The sequence below is a fragment of the Carex rostrata genome, chromosome 8 (genome assembly GCF_964058835.1).
Source record: "Carex rostrata chromosome 8, lpCarRost1.2, whole genome shotgun sequence".
NCBI lineage: Eukaryota > Viridiplantae > Streptophyta > Magnoliopsida > Poales > Cyperaceae > Carex > Carex rostrata.
Window position 1 is genome coordinate 5,735,645 of NC_135925.1, and position 20,658 is coordinate 5,756,302.

The window sequence follows — 20,658 nt, forward strand, 5'->3', positions numbered from 1 at the left end:
AGTTACAATCAAAGGGATCAAAATGTGGCGGTGTAACGTGGCGGTCCGTTGGGCTATCCAGCAAGAGGTTCAACATGCAACAGACACGTGTGTGTTCTAAATGTACATATAAAGAATTTAGTGCAATTAAAGAGATAAGGGTGTTTGGTCTAGTTGTATGATTCTCGCTTCGGGTGCGAGAGGTCCCGAGTTCGATTCTCGGAACAATTAAAGTCTAAATAAAATCCCAGACACAGATCTTTCAAGAAAGCATATGAAAGAAGAATGACAATTAAATAAGGATCCAATTGGTGATAACCATTGCATGAGGATCCAATTGGTGATAACCATAGTTGTCATAAGTATATCACCAATGTTTGTTTTCTTTTGTATGGCTAATTAGTGCATTTGGGTCCTCATGCAATGCTGCAGAACACGGTCCCTTATTTAATTGTCATTCAATAATTTGTTGACATAAATTCCACTTCAAGCTTTTAAAACAATAAAAGCCAACATAAATCTCAACATAATATGGTGATATAGATCAATAGTTTTTCTGTCATTGTCTGATTTAATTGTTTCGGTAGAATTTTTTCTTTTCAAAATTAAAGGCTCAAAGGCACGACAGAATGAACATTGACCGTACTAAAAGAGCATTCTAATAAACTCAAAACACATAATTAAATACTGTATCCTCAGGTAGAAGAAGCATCAAGCCGCCTTTGAATTTCATCAAGAGAACTGCTGAGTGCTTTGAATTCTGTGGTTTCCGTGAAATCCCCTGCCTGAAAAAAAAATACTCACTTTTGAATAATATGTAAAAGCTGATGAAGTAATAGTTGTAATGCAGTTCAGTCCACTCTGAACTGTCAGTCTCTCCAACACATTCTTGTTTTTGACCAATTAATAGGGAATGATTTCATTAGGCGACCAACAAAACCTTACATATTCACTGGACATCTATGCAACCCAAAATAATTCATTGGACATAATGCATGTGCCTAAAAAAAGAATATTAGGGAAACTGATGTTCCCTAGGAAAAACACCAAAGGGACCTCTTTCCCCGAACCATTTTTTTACATGAAGGGTAGTTTGGCTATTTGTTTAGAGAAATTGAGATGGGGCATAGAAGTGCATACGATATTTGAATGTTTTAAGGCAAACATTGAAGTTTCACAATAGAAGCAAGCGATAAACCTGTTTTAATTTGCTTCTCAGGTACCGGTGCATCCGAGCTGTTGATAGCTCTCTCCCCTTCCCACTAGAAGAAGAAATTTCCACACAAATAATATTACATAATTGAAGGGACACGTTAGCAAATATTTTGAACTTCTTTTCATCATGCCAAAGCTCTGACCCCTGTTGACACAAAATTTTAGAAAAGAAAAGAAGTGAGACAATTTGTCCACGCCTTTGCATTAGATTATAATGTACTGCGAGTATGATTTACCTGGAGTGATCGAAGCTGCTTTGACAGTGCTTCTGAGCACATTGTAAGGTCGCCCTTTATTTTGTGCCACCTCGCATAAATACCCCATATGCCTTCATTTAGGCTGTTTTTAACTATCTAAAAGACAGAAAAAGGAACTCCCATTTATATGAAATTTAACTTCCACATATATTGTTTAAGGGTGAAAAACACAGAAGAATTTATCCTCCATAAATAAACCATCATGTTAAAGATCGTAATATACCTGTTGTATTATATTTCCAAGCAAATCCATCAAGAAATCAAACTCCCTTTGTTCTATAAGGTTAATTGAATGCATCTCTGACTTTTTAGAAGAATCATCGGTAGAATTATTTGCTTCACATTTATTGCCAAATGGAGATATAGAAGTGTCCAGTGACCTTTGTTCAAGCTTACACATTATCTTATCCAAAATTAGTACATCAATCCGTTTGTTCGATGACAAATCTAATACCTTCTTTACGGCTCCCAGTGCCTGTATTGAAATGAAGTCATAACACAACAACTCTCCAGGTAAGCATCTTCTTCAAAGAAAACAAGTTGTGATACAAAGGAAACCATCCATTGGGCACGAAAAACAACATTTCGGATTATTCTTTTTTATATCGCTTCAGCTACTAGGCCATTGGCTACAAATATCATGTACCAGTTCCTTGTGTCACAACTCAATTTTGCTTTTTTTTTTTTTCCTTACATAGCCTTTCTTCTGCTGTTTGGAGGCTTGGGATTAAAAAGTAGCTGATGCATATAAATTCTATCTTTGCTGAAGTACATTCAATAATGAGAAAACTATTTTTCTAGTTTAGAAAGCAAACATTTCGTACCAAGCAACACCAGATTCCTTGTTTCTATTTTGATGGAACCATCAGGACAAAAAAGCCCGACAAAATGATTTCAGATAATACCTGGCAAAGATTTCCAGAGTCAAAAGCAACTTTGCTGAAATTCTCCCAAACCTCCCAACTATTCCTCTTGTATTTGATGGCCTCCTTGAAGGCAATGCATGCCGCTTTGCTCTTATTCCTCTTCATATGCAAACAACCAATGTTATTCCATGCCTCCCCATTTTCAGGGTCTAATTGAACCCCTCGAGTAAATGCATCCACTGCTTTATCTAAGTCTTGGTCCTACAAAGGGGTGGACAAAAGGCCTTCAATTTCTAAATATTAGACTTAAGTATAGCACTATCATTTCTTAAAAAAAAAAAAAAAAAAATGCAAAACCTTCCAAGCAACAGCACCAAGAGAAAACCAGCCATCAGGATACAGTGAATTCAAGGCCAATGCTGATTCCCTAAAAGTGTATAGCCAAATGTATAATTACCGTTTTAACAAAAGATAACATGCTCAAAGAGTAAATTAGATGTTCATCAACTAATGAATTAACCTACCAAAGACTTTTGGCAGTTTTGAAGTCATCTCTATTATATGCACTTCTCGCCAATGAACGCTGACATATGTAAATAAATAAAGAGATATGTTAGCGTATAGGGCTGTTCATTGGGTCTGGTTTAATTGGTTTTGGACCGAACTGAATTAGCTCGGATCAAACGGTTCAGTTTTTTCGGTTTAATGGATCGGTTCGGTTAGCTTTTCAAAACCGAATTATAAGTTTGGTTCGGTTCGTTTTTAAAAATTCTAAAACCGGATGTACTGAACTGACCGATCTTTTTTTTTCTTAATACCTGCGTTCAGGTCCCACTGCCCAGTGGCTACTATCTGTCTCCCAATCCATAACCCTGGACCCTAGTTGACGACACCCCTAGCCACACCCGAAAATCTATTCCTCTACCATGCCTGTACAGTACGCCATGCGAAACCTAACCCCGTCCTCTCTGGCTAAGTCATGCACACGGCAGCGGCATGCATCCACTCCACTGTCAAATCGTCCAACCCCTCTCTCACGGTTTCACCCACCCCTATCAAATCGCTGCGACTGCAATGTCCTCTCTCGCACGATGTGATGTCACGTCCGCTTCTTCAACTGCTGAAGCTTTCTTATTAGATAAGGTTTAATATCTCTCAATCTCTCTTTACTCTCTCTCTCTATCTCTGAGTTTTCTTGAAGAAACTTGAAACCGATAATTTCTGAGTTTTCTTCTCCTTTTACTTTGCTCTCTTAGTATTGGCAAGAATTCAAATTAGCTTTGAAATTCTTTACTCTCTAGTCTTTCTCCCTGTTATGGCTTATGAGCTTATTCTTATGAAATAAAAAAAAATTAGGTTTTATCAATTAATTAGGAGCTTTGTATTTTGTGACTTTTTCTGACAGAGTAGTAGTCAGTATACGCTTGAATCTAGCTTTGGTTATTTGTGACTTCATTTAAACATGTTCAGCATGTAGTCAGTGTATGCTTGAATCTTAAATTGAATTGACTTGACTTGCTGGTCAGTGGTCTGCTTGAATTTTTTTATGTTAGTGTATGCTTTGGGACCTTTGTCGGTGTATGATTTTAAGTTGCCTAGTTCAGTTTGCCTTTATACACAAAGCACCCCTATTGTCAGTGCATACACAAAGCATACACTCTCTTTGAAACCGAAATAAATCTTTGGTTTGCCTAGTTCGGTTCGGTTGTTGAAACCGAACCGATGAACATCCCTATTAGGGTACACTCATAAGCAAGTTCAGCTGGTGATTAAAAGAAACAAAGAGAACAAAATTACCATTGCTCGAGCAGATTTATTATTTGAAACTTCCAATGCTTTTTCATAGTAAGCATCTGTGGTTGTGACATCACCTAGTGAACACCTGTGAAAGGCAAATTCCATGCAATTTTGATTACAAGGCTTTTGAGTTTCTTCAACGGCCTCCCAGATACAATGAGTTTAATGAAAATAAATAGAAGCGACTAAATTATAACAACAACGATAGTAATTAGGGGGAATTTCATGCATACCCCTCAAAAACTTTGAAATTACATATTCCCCCCTCTAAATTCTGTAATAACGTATTTAGCCTTCTGAATTCGAATAACTCACGCATTTGTCCAATTAACCAATAACTGCAATTAATTAGACTTAATATTCTATAAATTACAATTAATCATCTAATCTAATCTCTTCCTTATGTTGAACCGTTCCCGTGGACACAGACCGCCATGGATTATAACCTTCTCTGATCCCTTGCTCCTTTATCCCTTTCTCTAAAATGAAATCCAAACCCAGACACCATTACTGTTGCTCCCTTCCCTTTCCTCCTCCCTTATCTTCCCCCCTCCTTACTCTGCTGCCATATTGTATCTTCATATGGGGCACGATCCATGCATATGTAACCACTTCTCTACACACTCCCCATGGTATTTGTGCCCACTTGGAATCTCCTTCACTAGCACCCCTTCTTTTTCCTTCTCAAAGAGTTTCTTGAAGCAAACTACACAATCTGCTTCTTCTTTGTTAACAATTTTGAGTGCTTCGGTAGATGCCTTAGATGCTAGAGGAAGCCCTCCAGTGGCAGATCCGGTCATATATAGCATCTCCAAGCACCACCGAGAGTATAACAGCACCGCCCAGTAGAACCACCATGCTCTGGGTGATTGGGTTAAGCAACATGAACTCCTGATCAGAGGTGCGTTTGAGCATGCCTAGGATGATCGGGAAGAGGCTGAACCTTGGGCTTGTGTTCTCTTTGATCAGCCATTGATCGAATACTCTGATTTGAAATAGAAAATTGAGAAGAAGAAAAAGTATTTGATTTGATTTTTGACCAGTGATCTACATCACTCACAACAAGCTCTGGTGCAACCCAGTAAGGAAGGCGGATAAGGAAATTTTCATCACAGAAACTGGAGATTTAGGATTTTTTTTTTCATTTTTGAGAGTTTGATATGAAAAATGAGCAACAGAGAAAAAGGAATTTATAAGTGGGGTGAAGGTAATTGAACTCTATGGAAAAAATCAAGAAGCTCCATAATTTGTCTCTGTTTGCTTCTTTTTTTTTATTTCTCATCTATGAAAACGATCAAGAAGGAAGACGGGAAGAGATTAGATAATTAACTGTGATTTATAGAATATTAAGCCTAATTAATTTCAGTTATCAGTTAATTGGACAAATACGTGAGTTAATCGAATTTAGAAGGGCAAATATGTTATTACAGAATTTAAAGGGGGAAATACGTAATTTTGAAGTTTTTGAGGGGTATACATGAAATTCCCCCTAGTAATTAATATCTAGAGATAGAATTCCTTCACAATATTTTAATATCAATTGTTAGAAACCACAAAATATAGGTTTCATAATTGAAACTCAACACATCATATGTGACATGCACCATCCATAATTTACTATATAGAAAACAATGAGAATTGTTGCCTGTATTACAGGCACCAAATAACTTCAGGTTCTTAATAGTCCGTATTTCATAGAATAAATTATCATCAAAATTGTACAATGAAGATATTTGCAACAGATCCTATCCCAATAATTCATAAAAATAACAACAAATAAACAAATAAGTGAACAAAATACTCACCATAATCTCGGGTCATTGGGTTTATCACGCAACCGTGCCTTGATAAGATCAACTGCAGCTGCCTTTTTACCTAAAAACCTGCTCATAGAAAACGAAAACCAAGTCATAATCCCCTATAATTGCATGAGGGGAAGAATTTGTGATGATTTCAAAATAAGATATTGCTATGATTATTATACCTATAACAATCGATTAAATTATCCCATAGCTCAAGATCTTCTAGTATTGTCAATGCCTCGCTTATTAATCCACAACTAATTAATAGTTCGCTGTATTCCCTGAAAACCAAAACAGAGCAGAAGAAATAAGAAAAGGATGTTTGCAAGAACGATGAATTAAAGAACTACAAAAGAATAGAAGAAAAATAAATATTTTACTTCCTCAATGCAGGTATAGTTGGCAAATAAACACCAAAAGCCAAGTGAATCCTTTCTGATGCTTCCAGAAGGGGTTTCTCAATGAGTTCAACCTAGAAAAGAAAATTTCTAGCATAAATGATTTGAGAAGAAAAGAAAAAAATAAGATTGAAAATGCCGAAAGTATTATGTTGCAATGTAGCAGAACTTAATTTTGAGATAATAATAACTGAGTGGAGCCTAATCCGGCTTGTACAGGAATAGCCATGTAAGAAAGAGAAACCCTTACTAAATTCTCCATCATTAGTAGTGCCCGCTGCTTTGTGCGGCCACGATCTGATTCCCATCTGATGCGTAAAAGATCACACAAGCATCTCACCTAAAAGAGTATTTAATTGATTAAGCCTTGTAATGAAATAATTAAAGATAAATGCATCAATAAGACTTCTGTGAGTTGAGATGGTAGTACTGCGTAGTAAGAAATCTTTTGAGAATCAATCAACTCTATATATGGAGCTTTATTCCATCCTACAATTAGAGAAACACGAATTACACCAGTATATTGTATTTACTTTAGGATGCTCAGCTGCATCAAAGAGAGGTCAAACTTGATTACAGAACTTATGTACCTGACATTTCATCATCCCTACTGGTATGTCTCATCTGTAGGCATTCTCCCATCACAACTGCTTGCTGCAAACCCTTCAGTGATACATTTTTGCCGTTCTCAAGAAAAACATTATTTCCATTGGATTCTTCAGCATCTTCACTTGGCACCAATCTTGGAGCCCTCAATATTTCACACAATTCATCCTCTTCACGAGGGACAGAACTGTCATTACCATCTTTCAAAGTTGTAGGAGCTTCACTTGAATCTTCTGTATTTGCTGAAAGTACTAATTGGGCTTTTGGGTTCACCTTAAAAACACAGGATAGTCTTGGTTAAGTTTCTTTTCTACACCAAAATTTCCAGAGAGGCTACGATACTATGCATAGAGCATAGCAGTCCGTACTATGGCTGCTTCATATCTCCATTTTGAAGTCCAAACAGGTGATCGGAACCGCTTATTGTGATCGGAACCGCTTATTGTGATCTCCATGTGAAAATGTACTTGGTGATTAAATTTTATAATTTTTATAATTTGTTTTACTACTTTTTTAGATAGGTAGAAAATCACTACTATCAAATGGTCAAGTGATTTTCTACCTATACAAATAAATAATAAACAAATTCTGAAAAATATAAAATTCTGTTTCCAAGTACATTTTTATATGGAGATCATGGTAAGCAGTTCAGATTGACCATTTAGACTTTGAAAACAAAAATATAGAGCCATAGCACGAACCGGTATGCGTTATGCATAGTACCATAGCATTACTCAAATTTCAATATCGCATATGCTCGCAAAATCTGAATTAGCCAAGCTCCTAAACAACATGATAAAACTGTGCCGTCCCCTGCCTTCCCCACATTTTAACGAGCCAAAGTACTAATCTTTTGTAACTCTTTACTTTTCTAAAATGGGCATATGAGGTGTTCTGCAACCCTCCTTAAGGAGTGGAGGATTAAAATTTTAATCCTTGCAAAGGAACATGTGTTCTGTGAAATGGTAGGATTAAGAATGAAGCCTTAGTGTGAATAGAATATATATTATAGTATGCAAATACTAAATTACCCCTCACAGTAATATTGTTGTCATGTACAGTCTGCATTCCTAAATCCTAACTAGTACCAACTGGTACGAGTGGTTAAGACTTTGAAATCTAATAATCTAATTAGCAGATGATACTGGTAAGGAATGTTGGGCTTCAAATTCTATCTTTGACAAATTTTTGAATTAATTCTAGAAATGATGGCTCTAAGCTTAAACTTTCTTTAATACTACCTAGTGATGTTTCTATTCTTCCAATTACCTTTGATGGATTGATGATACATGAGGGTTTAGAGGTGGCTATTCAGGAGGAAGAGGTCCTGCCTCTTTTAGGTGGAAGAGGCCAAGAGGAGATATAGACCAGGAGTGATACATATCCTAAAAGATGAAGATGAAGGACTTTTATGTTTGTTTTGTTAGCTTTCTAATTGTCTTAGTTGTTGGATTATGCTATGGTGTTTTGTTCTGCATTTTATAGTTGTTTTGTTAATTGACTTTTCTTTAGGAAGGCTTATATGATGTAATATCTTAGATATAGACAAGGGGTGTGGTACCAGTGGTTTGGTACCATTACCCAAACGCTTGATTTTCAATAGAAAATCGGTGGGAGTTACTTTTATCAAAAAAAAAAAAGATGATACTGGTGATTAATTCACCTTAAATTAGCAACTGATATTATCTCACAGTATCGTGATTCTGAGTTCTAAATTAGCAGTTGAGGTCAGTCATATAAAATCAACTACACAACAAAAAATTTCAAGCTAACTCAACAACTCAACGATTCAAGAGGATGCAAGCCTCAATTCACTTCACAATCAACAATACAAATCAAGCTTGAATAGGAGTATACATGAATAGGAGCCATGAATCAAATCCAACTAAAAGAGATGTATCAAAGCATGATACTACAGAAAAGTCACAGCAGTATTTAGCAGTTTGAAAGCGGAGATGAGCAAGCCAACGGTGAGCACTAAACCAGTGAAATTATTCAACAAAAGAAAATCAGTAAAAAATGAAGAAATAAAAAAGAGAACAAAAAACGGGAAAATTATTCAACTTCTTAGGTCCATGTTCATAACTAATCTCCTGGGATATGTTTGGTTGCAATCTTAGCAAAATTGGCATTTGTCTTATTAGAATAGCTTATTCCAACTTTTTGTGATAGCTTGTTCTAATAAGACAGACAATTTTGGGTCCCTATTCTTTCTAACCCAACCAAACAACGAAGGAATGTTGTAACGAGTATAGTACATGTTTTGCGCATTTATGTGAACTAACTGAAATCTATAAATAAAATTGAATGATTCATTGATTTGGGGCTTCAAAGTTGAGACAGAATGTCCACGCCATCGTCGGGCTCGATGGACAGAGCGTATCAACACGAACTCTCCTGTGGTATTGGATGAACGAGTTCATCGCTGCAATTGCCAACGAATACACTAGAAAGATCAGGAAGAAGATGAACATTTCTCTTTTATGCCTAGGGAACCGTTCAAGCAGGAGAGAGAATGAATGATAAAATATAATATAATAATAATAATAAAATAATAAAAAGAAGCTTAAGGAACTCCTCAACTGAGAGTAGAACAGTAAATAAAAACACCTTTTTGAGCTCCCCTTTGAGCTTAAGGAAGCCAATTGTCTAAGGAGCAGACACACTCGCCTTAAATTTTTGGTCTAAGGAGAGACCTTAAGCCTATCTAAGGAAATGATGTTCGGCTAACTTAATGAGCCAAGGAGCTTTAAGGAAACTAAGCTATGGTGCCGAACAGGTACATGATTATGAAGGGTATATGATATGACTCTATTTTGCAAGGTAAAGATTTCTGATTTTGCCTAATCATATTTCATGGTTTCGGAGGGATACACAAAATGGGAGAAAACAATTCATAGAGCAATCCATGCTTTTGATATGCATACAATAAAACTAGATGCAAATTTCACATTTAGTTGAGCAATATATAATAAAACTTTCAGACCACATGTTAGATAACCTGGTGAATTGTACGAAAGCCAAGAACCCCAGTCAGAGAAAGGTCCACTTTGCATTCTTCTTTTGCGCAGTCCAAATGCTTCCTATTGCATATAAAAAGATAGAAACATAACAATTGGAAAATTATAAAGTTCAAGATAAAAGGAAATAAAATAACCAGCCAAATTAACACAAGTGTAAATTTAATAATTTACAATAGGAACCTTGAAGCATCAACACGGCCATATTTATAATCTACCATAGCTGCTTCCAAACAGGCCATACATGCAATAGTTGAACCTTCTCCTTCCGCAAGCAAATTATGCCAATATTTAGAAACTTCTTCTAATTTACCAAATTGGGCCAACATATCCTTTTTGTACAACTCCAATTGATCAAATAAAGAAGAGGAGAGCTCGTCCAATATTCTTTGTTGGAGGAAAACAGCTCTATATAGCCACCAAGATATGCTGAGCGAAGAGTTGCTTGATTTTGTGAATAAATCCTTGATAGTTGTGAATATTATTTTGGCACAAATTAGGTACTGCACAAGAAAATAGAACAACTTAGGCTATATAATAACTAAGAAAAATATTTGAAAGGGCCAAAGTAGCACATAACTAATACTCTGGTACTGTACATTGGCCAAACATTGTGCATTGAAGTAAGAAATGACGAGCATATTTAAAATACAAACACAAAGTATTACTACCAAGAGAAGACAAACAACACTAGAAAGATCAAGCCGGTACCAGTAACAATTTTTTTTTTAATATTTTGAATAGAACTTGGAATGAGTACCTGTAAGAGAGAGAGCTTTCCTTGGATATGTGACCCAACCGAAGACAGCTCGTTTGCAGCCCACAAATCCCACTTTGCTCCATTTGATTTAACACCTCCAACCTTTACAGGAAAGGGAGACAATTTTCCAATAGGCCTTCATGAAAAGCAATTAGACAAAAGAAAAGAACTTGCATTAATAAGTCAAAAGAAAAGAACTTGCATTAATAAGTCAAAAGAAAAAAACTTGCATTAAGAGAATGGAAATTATATGACCACCTCCCATGCAAATCAGATCATATCCAAATATAAGCCGACTTTGGAGGCTAGAAAACTAATATCAGTTCTCACATGCATATTTTAAACAACCTCTTAATCAAATACTTACCCAACCAGGTTTTGTTGTGTAAAAGCTAGAAGCGCTGCCACACCAAAACAAAACAAAATCGCACACCTGATTTCTCTCTCTTCCTCATCCAGTCCTTCAATAAAATCCCTGATTTTTCCTTCCAACTCACGATAAAATCCCTCGGCACACTCAACCGAGTCCTCAAACTGCCACTTGGAAGCAAAGCCGAAGGGCTCTTCCGACATGGCGACGGTGCAACATAGCGCCCCAGCATAGTCTCCTTTCTCGATTGAAGAAAGGAGGGATTCGATGAGAGAAGGGAGGAGTGGTGATGGTGGCGTGGTGATGACGTCAGGGAGAGTCGCGCAAAGGAGACGGAGCTCGACTTCACGCAAGTAGAGTTGCTGGGATATGGAATTCGCCATGAGAGCTTGCTAGGGTTTAGTTGGTTTTATAAGGACGAATTCATATCATCTAGAATATTTCTAAATCCGGACGGTCCGTTCTTTGAATTAGAACTAGGATGAAGGGAGGCAGCACCCGTTTGCTGGAAATAAAAAACAAAGTTGTCAGATGCAGAGAGAAGGAAATATGCAATTACCCCCTTGGTTGTTTCAACTACAGTGTTATAAAATGCGGTTTTCATGCGGTATACGGAAGGACACCGCATACCGCATATACATTATACAGCCGCATATGCGGATTTTATGCGGACTTATATATGCGGATTTAAAAATAAGAATTCATATATAATTTGTGCACATCAGAGACATATCTAAGATAAGAAAGGAAGCATCTAATAAATGATTAATACTATGTATCTGCATAAATATATCAAAGCTATAATTTCATCAGTGTATATAAACAAAGCTTTGCATATATATAATCTCACAACAGAATACAACAGATGTATTTTCTCCCTTTAGCACTTTGAAATATAACTGCAAGTATTCTAGCTAGCTTGTTCTGACAGGTTAAAGCAACTAAAAATGCAAACTTATGTATCACTTAGCCTTCAAGAATAAATTCTTTTATTTAAGAACACAAACAATCCAATAATTTTAAAAATTTCCATCCTTGACTCTTTCCATTAAAAGGGAGAAGTACATAAATAAAATCTACCAATATGAAAAGTAATAATTATTTGCAACTCCAGATGACAAATGAAAATAACATGCCATGCATATAAATTGCTCAACCTTTAGAATTTGAGAAATTCTAGGATGCCTTGTTTTTCATGTACATGCTTCAAATTGTACTACAACTGTGTTTCATCCAAATGTGCTTTAACAAGCTACCCAATTTAACAGCATTTTTTACTTAGGAACCTAACAATAATCTGAGCTAGTATACAAGTTCTTATTCAAATTAATTTCAACACAAAATCCTTTTTGCTATGACTTCCAACCTTACTACTCTTCAATCTGTGGTCAAGCATTTCTTCAAAAATCCACTAACCTTTCTGAAAGCAAACCAAGTTTTCTTCAAATTCAAGAGAGAAAATCAGTGACTAATTAATCAATTTGGTATCTCGTCTATTCTGTTTTTATCTACAGCTTATGTAATTTGATAAATCAGGTTTACCTAAATACCCCTAAATACCAATATCTCCTTCAATTTGATATTTATTTACCAGAGACAGTGACTACTGAGTACAGACTACATCAACAAAATTTAGAGAGACAATACCTGGAGACTACTTATTTATTTTTATCTACTGACTACTCAGTACTGACTACATCAACAATACCTGGAGACTGGAGGAGAGACAATCGGGGTGGAGATGCGCTGGGAGGAGAAATTGTGAACAGAGTGGAGAGGCGGAGGAGAGAGGCGATTCGTTTTGGAGGAGGGTGAGAAACGGAGATGGCAGGAGGAGTCGGCGGAGGAGGAGAGAGGCGATCCTGCCGCAGGAGCGATTAGGACTTAGGTTATGCGGAGTGCTGGAGAGTGGAGAGAGATGTGGAAGCGCGGGTTCAGTTATGCGGATTGCGGATACGATATTTTCAAAATGCGGATTTTATGTGGCGGATTAGATTATATGCGACAAAAATTATGCAGCTGAATGTGCTGCTGTATATGTGGAACTGTATATTAGATCTAATATTAATTTTCTATGTGGTTATCATTTATCAACCGAATATACATATGCAGCTACATATATGGCCGCATAAACCGTATTTTGTTATACTGTTCAACTCTACACTAAGAATGGAGCGGATAGTTCAGTAAACCCCTTTGATTTTCTTTTTAATTTTCCTTTTAAGTTTCTAGTTTATCGCAATTAAATTTCTAGCTTAATTAGATCATTTTTATTTATTCCTTGTTTGTAATATTGATACTTTAGTTCAATCAAATACCTACAGGTTTTAAAAAAAAAAAAAAAGTTCGGACGATCCGATCAGAATTCACACGCATATTAAAGGACGTGTGCATTCTATCTCGGATTGAAATCCTTGTGAACGGTCAGATTTAAAAAGAAATATTAGGTTGTCTCAAAGTATGTTCTTGCCGTATTTTTATGCAATTTTTTATTAATAAAAAATAAAAAGAATATCAATAATAAAATACATTTTCGTGAAATTTAAAAAAATAAAAAGAATGTTATAGTTTATGACGTTCAAACACTGTAGCTAAACATTATAAATTGTAACGTCTAGCTATATAGAGAGAGAGATAGGTTATTTATACATTGCAATGCACTGACTTCTCTGTGCATTGCAATTCAAATCATTAGATTTGTTTCAAATAACGTGCGGATCAGTGATCAGATCAGTTCAAAATTTTCGGAACCGGATGTCTACAGTTCTTTTTCTTTTCCCCAGCGACTCGTCCCGATCCCACTCAGAAAGAAAGAAATCCCAAGTCCAACTCTTACTCATCCAGCTACTCCTTCGCCATCCCTGTGCCGACCCTTCTCCGCCGATCATCTCGCGCCGAACTCTCCCTCCTTCCAGCGGTGCTCTTAGACCCCTTCGCCGCTCAGACTTCTCTTGCACCCTTTCTCACTCGCACATAATCCTCGACCTCACCCTTTCCCCTCTCAATCTGGTAAAATGTTTTTCAATTTGAATTTAAGATACACGAAATTATCTGGCACGAACTGGTTTGAATTGTAGTTATGTAGTCTCTCGCTCTCCAAGGATCACAATTATATGAGTAATTTTTTTTCCAATTTCTTATATATTAAATGTTATTATCTTGCCTGTAAGTCCCCAAAATTTCAACAATAAAATACACAGTACATCCAATTTTGCAATTAATATTTTTACTTTCAAATTTTCCTTCTCTTAGGGTGTGCTCCAATTGAGATTACGCGGAGGGAGAGGAAGGAAAAACCACTGTGCAGAGGGGAACCGTGCCTCAAACCACAGCTGCCCAAAGAATTCACCTACTCCAGAACAGAAGAAGCGGAGGTGAACACGTACTGTGCGCATACTGTGCGAAGGTGAACACGTAGTGATTTTTGGTGACAATTTTCACCTCCAATTTGGGGTGTACAGATTACTGTTCGGGGTGTGAACACTTCCTTCTCCTTCCATTAATGAGGGTTTTCACCTTCAATTGTGGAGCACACTCTTAGTTCAATTAAGCTTTTACAAATATTTTTCTCACTTTAAGAAAAAAAAGTGGGTCTAGGAATTTGGTGGTATTATTGTTTTATGATAATTATTTAACTTTATTTGCAGGATCCAGCGGTTTGATGGTGAAATAACAAATGTCTTTGCCAACCTAAAGGAGCTCCAGACCTTGTAATTACAAATCATATATATACATTGCTTTCCCAATTATTTATTTATTTTTTACTTTCTCGGATCGTATTTCTATTTGATAATTCTTATGAGTACCTTATAATCAGCTTTTTAGATTATATCTCAGTAAAAATATTCTATCTGTCTAAAAGGGCATTATGGTCTTCTCACCAATACCAAGATCCAAAATGAACTCAGAAAATACAGGGGCACTTGATTTAGGAATGGGATTATGAATTTTGTCATATTAAGAATTGTTGTTATTATTTAACTCTTCAAGATAAATTGTTGTTGTTAACTCTCCAAAATGATCTCTCAAACCAACCTGTACCATGCATGGAATTCAGATGCATGTGGCGAGCTTTCTTTACAAACGGTATCAAATTTTACATTTTTCTACAATTTTTTTTACTATTTATTAAGATGGATACAAAAATTCGACGGTCTGAATATAGCGATTTTGTTAAATACTTAATAAATAGTAAAAAAATTCCGTCATTGTATACTGGTACCAGTTATGTACCACAGTACCAGATGTTTTATGTGGCGCTACTTTGTCTTTTGTTTTATTTAATTTAGATAGAAGAACTCATGTAATGTAGAACACTTTATCATGATTAATACATGTCTAAGGTTTTCCCTAAAAAAACGAAAAGAGATCAACTCCAAACCCGAGCAGCACCTGCGATCTGACCTCCATACAAGCCTGAGGTCCCTTCATTCTCCACCGTAATTGTCCAAAATATTTTTTTTTATTAATTTTTTTTAAAGATATTGTTTAGTCCCTCTATGCTCAAATTATGATTCCGCCCCTGCTATTTCTTCCAAGAGTCCATATCCAGAATAGTTCGGATTCTGATCGTATAGTCCGGACTCTGGATCTAAACATAAGTTAGAGGTGAAAATGAATTGGATATTATATCCGTATTTAAATCTGTATTTGAATTTTTACAATTTTAAAGAATTCAAATATGGATAATTAATTTGTGAATACAAATACATATATAATTTATGCGGATACGGATACAGGTACAATTTTAACTTTAAATGTGGATATAGATACGAATACAGATGATGATTATCTGGATATTTCTGTATTAAAATTTATCTAGTTTATAAATTTTTCATATAGATATATTAAATTTTGAAGTTTAAGAAAATAAATTTGCAAATGATTTCACAATTCAAGAATAATTCGAAAAAAATAAGAAAATATCTCGAAAATTCATCTAATTCATCTATTCGTTTAGAAAAATACTAAAAACGAAAACATTATTCCCAGATGTTGTTGCTAAGCTCCAGAGAATATTAAATCTTTTATCAGAATAGTTTAACCGGTGAGATGAATTTTATTAATGAATAATTTTAAACAACCCCAAATTTATGTTTGATTTACGATTTATATCGTTCAACCCTGAAAATTAGAATTTCAGGTTATTGAGTAAAAAATCAAGAGGAAGAATGATAACATTGTCTAATGGTGCAAATTGATTGAGCTATCCAGAGGTAATTTGTAAGTTTTGACCTTCATCTTGTGCTAAATAAAACAATTAGTTTTGTAAGTTTTGACTTTTGAGTCCTCATTGGGAATAATTTGTAAGTTTTGACCTTCATCTTGTGCTAAATAAAACTAGTAGTTTTGATTTACTTGAAATACTAGGCATTTGTCTTCTTATTTTTTTTTTAGTTAAATATGTTATGTATATGATCAAGAAGTTAGCTAATGAATTATTTGGTTGTGGATGTATTAGTTTTTTTTTTAATAAATTTTAATCTTAACAAAAATAAATTTAAAGGAAAACAAATCTAACACCAACACTAGTTTCAAAAAGTATAGATCAAGATTAATAGTTCAAATGTATTTTCTAAAATAATGTGATTTTTAAAGCTAAAGCCACATAATTTTAAGTGAGTTTTAGTTTATATCAACTTTACGTTATATAGATATTTTTTAGAAAGAAATATGGAGATTTAAGTCTTTTAAATTTTAATATCTATTAAGAACTTCTTTTACTAAATCGAATCCTCACCTTCCCACACAAATAATGCGGCATTTTGTCTCTAGACCAAAGTGTAATTCTCCTTGGAAGAATTATTAACAAGATATACGATGGACAGTTGCATCAAAATCACATTTATTATTCTCAAATCCCAAATCGGATTAGACAAAAACTGCTTAAATCGAATATATTTGAAACCTTATTATTTGTTGATATCATTTCCGGTTTGGACCATCTGATTTTATTTAGATATCCAAGCGGATGTGATATCTAAGTCTAGACTTCTCTTCGAGCAGTACATGCGTATTTATGACTTAGTGTGATCTATATTATTTTTTTTATGTTTCCATAAAAAAATATCACATTTTGATTTTGCTTTTATATGAATTAATAAGTTGAAAAATCAACATCTAAAAATTATTCACATTAATATACATTTTTACAAGCTCAAGATGACAATTAAAACAAAGTTGAAATGCCATAATTTTTTACACGTGTATAGATAAAATAATGTAGTTCATATCCAACGGTTTTATTTTGAATTTTAAAATTTAAATTTTGAGTTATTAAAGTTTTTAAAAATAGAGGCACAAAAAATAGAGACATTTGAACCCTCCTCATTTATCAAACAGTCCCCTGAAATTCATACTGTAGATTTGTAATACATTTGTTTACTATAAATCAATTATGATTAAACTCGATCAAATTTATCATTTATGAATTTAAATTATTAATAATACACATCGTCAGCACGGCCAGTGATTTGTGATGAAAATTATGTCAGAAAAAAGTATACAAAGAACCGCAACTGCAGGATAAGTGCATATTTTTCTAAAATAATGTAATCAGCGAGTTTATAATCGTTCCGTTTAGATCTAAATCGGAGTCAATTCCGATTGTTTTGAAAATTCAGAAGGTGTTTTAAAATTTGTGTCACTATAGAATGAATGGATCGAATTCAAAACTCAGAATATGAAGTATTAGGGCTAGCCAAAAAGCTAGTAGCTCGTGATTCGATTGACTTTGATTTGAAATTTTTTTCGTAATTAATTCGCTTGATTGAAGTGCATTATGAAACAAATCAAATCAATTTGATTCGAAATTAGTTCGAACTTGAACTCGAATTGAGTTTGATTTGGTTCGAAATTGGTTCACAAACCATTCATTAGCGACTATCGCTATTTCGCTACTCCTATCAATCACCCTCACTCTCACTCGCTCTTCTCCTTCGCTCTCAAGTTATGAAAAAGAAGATCAAAGGAATGGTGATTTTCCTTTGATTCATCTCAATTCGAACTATTAACAAACCAAATCGAACTAGTTCGAATCGCACCGAATTGAACTCAAACTCTCTTTTTTTCAGTTCAAAACTCTACTTTAATTTCAAACCAGCTCAATTCAAAATTGGCTCGAACTCGAACTCAACCTGAGTTAAATTCAATTTGTTTTGTTTGCAGATATGAATTCACTACGGTTCTGGACAATGGTGGATGGTAACTGCTAAGGTAATGAAATAGGGGCTAAACCTCTTTATAAATTGAAAATTTATAATTTTTACTTGCATCAATATTTTAAACTTTTATATATAATAAAATTATACCACATTTAATACATTTCGGCCATCTGATCCGAATCCGAATCCGAATCAATCTGGTCCGATGTGACAAACATACGAAGCTCCTTTAATATTCATGTCAACAGATCGGACGGTCCATATTCGTTCTGCATTAACATTGACTTAAATTCTGAATTAATGCAGCCGAAACGAATTCCAGTTTTTATTAGTGACGTGGCACGTGAGCTATGGGACCCAGCTCAATGAAACACAAAATTTTGCCAGTTTTGACTAGTGACGTGGGATATCAGGACATGGGACCGACTTTATTCAGTCATGTTTTATGTACCTTAGTTTAGGACTGTTCTGCATAAATGCCAATAGTTAAATGCAATGTTATCATAATCGGACCGGACCGGTCGGTTCGATCCGAAAAAATTGGAACCGGTCATCTGTCAAATTCGGTTCTTCTCTATTACCGCTTCGATTACTGTATTGGAGAAAAACGATTTTATTAACCGGTTCGTATTGAAAATTCGTTGAACAAAATCGTGTAAAACTGCAGTTCAAATCATATTTCACAGATCTTACTCTTGCTGTAATCTGATTTGCTCCTTTAATTTGGCATTCTTCTTCGTTCTTTTTCAATCTCTGTCACACCCCAAATCGGATATAACAGCCTGTCACGTATATTTATTAAAACATATATGTAAGGCAGTGGATCTTTTTATATGCATTACCAATAACACCATTACATATTAACCACATCCCAAGATTTCTTACAAAATTTATCTGACAAAATACGGCAAAGTATATTTTAGAAATATCTCCCGCATCCTGTCAATTTCAATAACCCAAATCCTCAATTTCTTGTGGTTGTGCTGTCAGATGCAATCTAGAACCATCTCTCTGTATCTGTATAATAAACCTGAAATTAACCCAAAGGGTGGTGGTGAGAAATAATAATAATATTATCTCCCAGTGCGAATTTGCCACAATCAGGCCACTAGACTTGCAATCAATCCATATCCAGAATTAAATCCTCGCAACTTGATATTAACAATTCTGTTCATATATATTAAATGAATGCATATGCTAAATCACAATATTCAATCGAATCCTAACTCATAGAATTTCAAATGAAGCTCAACAGAGATATATTTGGCTTAAACTCAGATTATTAGGTCTGGTAACACAAACAGATGATCCACCAAGTTGTCACGCAGGTGGCCACGCTAAACCCACACCTGTCGGTACTCAGTACCCTCCACTGACCCTCATCTGATGTGCTTTGGCTTATACAGTTAATTAAAGTCTAGTTCATAGTCAGATAATATTTCGTATACAATAAACTCAGAATCGGTAATTCTCAACACATTAAACAAACCTGTCATTCCGGTCCCATACTGGATATGACATCAATCAGATGTCTCTTTATAGTCACCCATAATCACCGTCAAAATCAGAATCATAATCATAATCAGATTCCCTCTCCCAACCGGTACTGGGATTAGCGAGGGCCGTTCACCATATGCGCATAAGGATTCTGTAACCAAAGTCTAGTCTATAGCTCCTAGACTTTGCAGAGCTCAACAGATTTCCATAAATATAAACTTGTGGTGACTCAATCATAATTCAGAATAGGAGATTCATACAAACGGTAAACTGTACAAAATGATAGGTTAACAATATCACACAAAATTCAGTTATAATTTGATTGGACTATGCACATGATTCACACATCCCAAATAATGCAACAAACAATTGTTCAACATGAAAAACGAATAATAATTTAATTCTTAAAAATGAAATATCAAACAAGTCCAATAACCCTGCACCTGATATCATAGGAAAAGAAACTGAGCTCGTAAGAATCTACTACTTCGAAAACTCCTGTCTCGTTCATCTTTTTCGTAGTTACATCGGATAGATAAATATTTCAAATCTTTCTTTATCATCATTTTCTCTAAATTTATCTCTCTTTCTTTCTTGCTTTCTCTGTTTTCGTTTTCTTCTTCCTTTTTTTTTTTCATTTCATTTTTTTGTTTCGTTTTTCCTTGATCTCATCCGAAAAAAAAAGAAGAAAAATGCCTTGAGATGCTTACGTGGAAATGAGGTAAAAATTTGATCCTGCATGTGGGCCGCGTGGCCTTGGCCCTTGGTGCCATGTTAACATTTTTTTATTTTTCTTCTTTTATTAATATTTACACTTTGACCCTATAAATTATTGTATATTGTAAATAAGTCCAAACTAAATTTTAACAAACTTATTAAAATTACTAAATAACATATTGCTTATTTAGAATAATTTAATTACCTATAA

The 20,658-nt window shown here is 34.9% G+C and overlaps 1 protein-coding gene across 1 annotated transcript; it reads right to left on the reverse strand.

Moving 5' to 3' along the window:
- Nucleotides 1–553: 553 nt before the first annotated feature.
- LOC144558741 (uncharacterized) lies at nt 554–11,557 on the reverse strand. Its single transcript, XM_078307593.1, has 18 exons — nt 11,068–11,557; nt 10,701–10,836; nt 10,124–10,443; nt 9,922–10,003; nt 6,905–7,193; nt 6,745–6,803; nt 6,565–6,654; nt 6,297–6,388; nt 6,099–6,197; nt 5,920–5,997; nt 4,115–4,199; nt 2,842–2,900; nt 2,675–2,744; nt 2,357–2,578; nt 1,675–1,926; nt 1,431–1,547; nt 1,178–1,339; nt 554–764 (listed from the first exon to the last, which is right to left on the reverse strand). Exons 1-18 carry the CDS (start codon nt 11,451–11,453, stop codon nt 675–677), a joined length of 2,688 nt encoding a protein of 895 aa, XP_078163719.1. The 5' UTR covers nt 11,454–11,557; the 3' UTR covers nt 554–674.
- Between the last annotated feature and the right edge of the window lie 9,101 nt (nt 11,558–20,658).